Consider the following 6,000-nt stretch of genomic DNA (forward strand, 5'->3'; position numbering starts at 1 on the left):
TATCATACTCTAATTACACCCAACCACAGTTACAATATGGACACAATATAAAATCAATATGACAGTGAATCGGTCCGTAGGGACCACACATGGGACCGTGTGTGTTATGAAGGAATTAAACCATCTGATTCATATTATGACTTTATAGGGAACAGAGGATAACAGGTTCCGATATTATTAAAATAGAAAATATTATTAAGTACTTTGTTTAAATGTGCGTGTCTATTCTACCTACTAACAATAGATTTAACACAATAGAGAAGATTATGTCCGATGTAAAAGTTTTTATTAATATTCTTTTCATATCTCGTTGTTCCGGGCTTTTGGAAGGCGTGCGTAGGCTCGAAGCCAACACGTAGAGGCCCGTTAAAACATTTTAATCGGTACACCAACAGGCGATTAGCCCTGTATGCACTATGGGAGTGCACCCAAAGACAATCGCCGGTTCGTGTAGGACTATTGCAGATTATAGGAACGAAGGGAATTGGGCTATTGGATTGGGGGTTAGTGGTAGTTATATATAACGTACGATAAAGTGCAAATGTCCAAGTTTCTTGCAAAGTAATAAACTAACTGGTTGCCTGCCTTGACCTACTGGTTACATGCCGTTTCTATCATCATCATCAATTTAAGAGCCGCGCTCGTGTCGGTGTAGCATTCTCCATGCTACTTTTTAGGGAAAAATAGGGCAGTGGTTTCCCTCTTGCCTTCCGCCCCGCAGTACTCTGTCTGACGCGAGTGGGATGGTGACGCGAGTACTATTCAGAGGCAGAGGACAGGAGTCCTAGTATGGCTTTGTAATAGACTACTCTGGGCGCCATCCCACTCGCCGTTTCTATAATAGACCAAAAACACCTACAAAAACATAATATTTATAATTATGAAAAGTAATGGTTGATAATTTCATCACTGTTTTTACAAATAATTGCACTTTTGCTGTTTGATTGTACACTCAGGGCTATATCCCAATTAGCTGCAGTAGTTTTAGGCGGACGACACGTTCGACATGATATTTCCTCCTAAGACCGAATGTTCTTTATAAATCCAAAGCCCATTGTTTAACTATTGTGTCTGGAAATCTCGGTCTTAAGAGGTTAAATATGTATTTCAAATTTGTAGCGAGTCCCAATTGTATAAAGATAATAATATTTTTGAGTTTGAGTAAGTTTTTTTGCATTTTGTGAGAAAAATTGTCTAGATATTCGAGTAAGACTTCAATTTACCAACACGGGCCTAGAGCAAACACGGGGTGAACCGGAGCTTGAAGAAAGTTTATTTATTTACTTATTTCGAATTAGGAAACAAACAGCTTTATAATGTCATAAAAGTAATGTGTGAAATATTCAGTCTTTTTTGCACAATCATTTATAAACAAAAATAAACAAAAATATCCATTACACAAATTGACGTCGCAACTCGCAATAACTAACTCTTGAAACAACACGCGACTGTGCATTGCTCGGGCGTTTAACCGCGGATTTAAGGGGTGAGGGGGGGTTGTGGGGGAGAGAAATTAATCAGAGAGGCTCAAGAGCTTGCTGCGTCAAAAGAAAACCAAATAAAACGGCAAGCGACAAAGTTTTCCGGCGACAGAGTTTTGTGGCGAGGCGTGGAGACGTTGGGGTTTATATATTTTTTGTTTAAGTATAATTACTACTTTTATTCTCTACTAGACTTGAAGTATGATTAGTAAGTAAAACATAGAAGTTATTCGACTGTAAGGAAGTTGTCGCTTGTAAAAAATACTAAGGGATTCTATCCTCTCTATCTCTTGAAGTGACTACTTATAGGGTAATTGTGATATTTCACGTCAAGGTCCTTGTCGTGTTGTACTTACTAATTATAATTCCAGTCTAGTAGAGTATAAAAGTGGTACTTATAGTTAAATAGTGGTGGCTCAATAGTAACCAAGACTCTACCAGGAGATTGCCAGGTAATGTTAGGATACTATACGTAGTACACACGTATAACTGCGCTGTAAGTAGGTGACAGCCAAGCAAAATTCAGTCGAATTATTTAATTATCAGATTTCATTTCGCTTGGGTGTAAAATATTGACTTAAGCGTACGTTCACGCTAGTTTCTTTTTTATTTATTGGCGGGTATAGTTTATCGCTTTGGACAAGACACAATCTTCGTCCGTTTAAACGACATGCAAAGAATCTCTTTCTCTTCATTGCATTATTGCCACATGATAGTGGGGTCTGTGTGCCGTACATAAATATTTTATAATAGAATAGAACAGAATAGAAAAACTTTATTACAAAAGGACGCCACACACAAAAAAATTACAACAACATCATATCAATATTTCCACTAAAACAATTACAAAAAGCAAGACGGATGTTTGTCGAAATGATCATAAGGTGGTGGTGGACGTCCTGAGATAAAAATCCTTCGGGTAGCTCGATGAGTGCAACATAGAAGGCGGATTTATAGAATCTAAGAGTTTATTTGATATGGCACACAAATTACACTAATTTGTATTGTAGTGAGTTTCTTACTACCTAGCCGTAGACTATAGCTAAATAATAAAGTATTTATGGTTGACTTGGTCATAAACAGTTTGCTTTTCGCATCTTTTCTTTTAACGCTGAAAGTATTCTCGGTTTCGGCTTAAAGATACTTTATTCTCAAAAAAGACATACAGTCACTTACATGAGAAGAGAACTTATAATTTAACTTAATAACTAACTTATGCAGTGTCGTACGCAGTGTCTAATATATTGTTTCTTTTCAATCCAAGTCCAAGTGACAAATACTCTTGTATCCAACCCACAGCTGGACAAAGACCTCCCCTCGATTCTTCCACTCTTCTCGACTTCGCAATCTCCGGCTAATCTCTCCGATAAGCTTTGAGGTCATCACACCATCTTTTTCTCGGTCTACCTCGACTTCATTAATATGTCAGTCGACTGCATAAAACCACAATCTTTTAAGGTGCAATGTATATGTTTTTACAATAAGATTCCCATTGACATTCAGAATTTACATTTGAACAGTTTTAAGACAGTGCATTAAACATAAAGGTAGCTAGAAGATATGAATGTATGGGATTAACTGCTTGGAAAGTGATATTAGGCGCCAAATTACTAAATTGTATAACAATATTTTATGTTAATTTTTATAATAACGTCTAGGGCTCTGTGCCGAGGTTTTTCTTGCAGCTTCTTTTCCCTGGCTATACGAGTACGTAACAGGTTGTGAGAAGCTGCAGTAGCTTTAAGCGGATGAGACGTTCATTATGTAAAAATTGACAATTCAAAGTGTAACTATGTTACCTACTGAATAAAGATATTTTTGAATTTTCTGTACCCGTCTTGAGGCACCTAGTGAGTATCGACTAAAGACATGACAAATACTATTCTTCAAAAAAAAAAGAAACCGTTTTCGCCTCCACAGCTGCCTTACGTCCCAGTAAGTGCGGTACTCGAGCAAAAGAAACATTGATTTATCTTGATACCGGGATTTACTCCCCCCGTCTGACTTCCAATTTCCTCCCCAACTTTTATGTGTCTTATAAAATTTTCTTTTATGTCTTTTTATGTCCTTTCGCGTTTTCTTATTGCCACGTCCGTGCGTAAAGATGTTATGTGCGCGAAACGTAATGTCGCAGCCGTGATGGGAAATGTGAGATTGTGTCGTATTATTTATTTATTTAACAGTTCGAGGAGGTTCTGTGTCAAATTCAAATTCAAATTCAAAAATATCTTTATTCAGTAGGTAACATAGTTACACTTTGAATCGTCAAATTTTTACATAATGAACGTCTCATCCGCCTAAAACTACTGCAGCTTCTCACAACCTGTATAGCCGGGGAAAAGAAGCTGCAAGAAAAACCTCGGCACAGGGCCCTAGACGTTCTTTTTCTTTGTGTGGCCAAGGTTGGCTATAAAAACTTCGGCTTTAACACAAAAAGGTGCAAAAGAAAGACACCAGCAAAATTTGATACTTTTTACTTAAGTACTTTTTAAGAAACGTCAAAAACGATACATTTTATGATTTTTTTTATAGAAATACGCAAATACGTAATGACGTCATTAACAAATGTGGTCAAATGTCGGTCTCTTTGTTATATAATTCTTATTTTTTGTTAATTAGTTAAAGAAAAAAATAAAGATTGATTTTTTTTCTTGATTAACATTTGGAATTAAGCTTCGACCCAGCTCTCTAGCTCTATTGAACTTTTTGTAGTACGTACATCTGTTCTAAATCTAGTTTTCTCATCGTCCCAGGGCGAAATCAACAATAACAAGGCCTGGTAACGCGGTAGACTTAAATATTATCGAGGATAGAGTGGTAACCAAATCCTTACTAAACAAACAATTAGTCAGTACTTAAGAATAAAGTAACTAAATAACTTATAAAAATATTAAAACCCGCTCTTGTTTATATAATTGTTATATTTTTGTTGTGTTACTTTCGTCTAAAAATAATTCATTAAAGTTGTAGCGCCAGCGGCAGTAAATGTGCTACGCATGTAGCATGGCGCGACGGCTACGATTTATCGTAGCATTTTCATTCATGATTAACTGACTCATGCCAAGCAATTTAATCTTAATCGACTGTATTAATTCAACGTATTTTATAAACAGTACTTTACGTAGGTACTTATTTAATAATTTGTTCTTTAAATTGATTTTCAGAATTTTACTTATTATTTTGTAGAGATAAATGGAATGTAAATTGTAGCGCTAATGAATTGACACTAGAAAACTGGTGTCAAAAACTAGAAAATGTAAAAATAAACCAGTCAATTATAGTATTTTTGCGATAATTGATTAAAAAAGTGAGTTCATCAGCTTGCAGCTAAAACTCAATATTCAAAATGCGAACGCATTATTCCAGAACGAAAATGAAATTTCAAATCCTCCCGGCTCCTATTGGCTGTTTTGTATTCAGAACACACTCTGACCGGGTAAAGTGGCAAATCATGGAGCGGCTGAAAATCAGTCAAATAGACCCCGAGTTACTGGAAGTCATGGGCTGAATACTAATGCGCCTTTGCTTGCTAAAATAGTATATTGAAGGATGGCGCAAAAAATGGCGGATAACGTAGAAAATTTAAATCTCATTTGACAAATATACTTCGGTGGAAATATAGTGCTGTTTTGGTATTTATTTTAATTTGGTTTAGAATACCCACGTTTATTTTACCTAGGTGTAACTTACTACATACACCTACGATACCAATAATAATAAATGATAGGTTAGTGTCCATTGCTCATTCCGAAGTCACTGTGGTCCTGTGGAACACCAGCTTGCTTCTCAAACGGGGAACGCCGGTTCGAACGTTCGTATTGAAATTTATCTTATGCGCAGTTTTCACTAACACTTGGCTCGACCATTATAGACGGCGATACAGTTCACGTTTGAACAGAAAGCTCGATGAGGAAAGTCAAGGCATCTTGCGATGAATGTACCTCTGACTACCCCAGATGGGTATAGTCGTAAGATTATGTATGTATGTGATTCTGTTGCTTACCTGTGATTCTTCCATCTTGATGATCTTGAGTTAACTGAAGAGGAGTTTGGGCGATTTCCATTTTCATCAAATTGTCTTTATTTTCACTTATACCACTAAGCAACTACTTATAACAACTTTTTATAATTAAGTACCTAATAATAACTTACAATAGTCGTTCCCTTTAACTATATTTCCTCATATTATATTTCTATAGAAATTTGTCCAATATTTACTTAATAATAATTAAATAATGTACTAAGATAAATGGCGCATGAACGTTCTATTTATAACCTATTTATTAATACTCTGCTATTTGTTCAGATGTCCAGATAAGTACATTGTATGGAATGCTCTTTGAATTTTGAAGACAAACAACTCTTGTACGTTTAATATTATTACAACCGTATCGTCAGTAATTCAAACAATATATTTTCGCATTAATACCCATATTAAAATATCAAAAGGTAAAAATATACAGCGGACTTTTAACACAAAACTGGATAAAAGTAACTTTAGAAACGCACTTTACAAGCA

The 6,000-nt window shown here is 35.7% G+C and overlaps 1 protein-coding gene across 1 annotated transcript in view; it reads right to left on the reverse strand.

Annotated features, from left to right (window-relative positions):
* Positions 1-5,545, reverse strand: part of LOC126377375 (photoreceptor-specific nuclear receptor-like) — a 41,747-nt gene extending 36,202 nt beyond the window's left edge. The window contains exon 1 of the mRNA XM_050025101.1: positions 5,485-5,545. Within this exon, the coding sequence (XP_049881058.1) occupies positions 5,485-5,545 (61 nt within the window). The remainder of the gene's footprint in view (positions 1-5,484) is intronic.
* Between the last annotated feature and the right edge of the window lie 455 nt (positions 5,546-6,000).

The sequence above is a fragment of the Pectinophora gossypiella genome, chromosome 23 (genome assembly GCF_024362695.1).
Source record: "Pectinophora gossypiella chromosome 23, ilPecGoss1.1, whole genome shotgun sequence".
Taxonomy (NCBI): domain Eukaryota; kingdom Metazoa; phylum Arthropoda; class Insecta; order Lepidoptera; family Gelechiidae; genus Pectinophora; species Pectinophora gossypiella.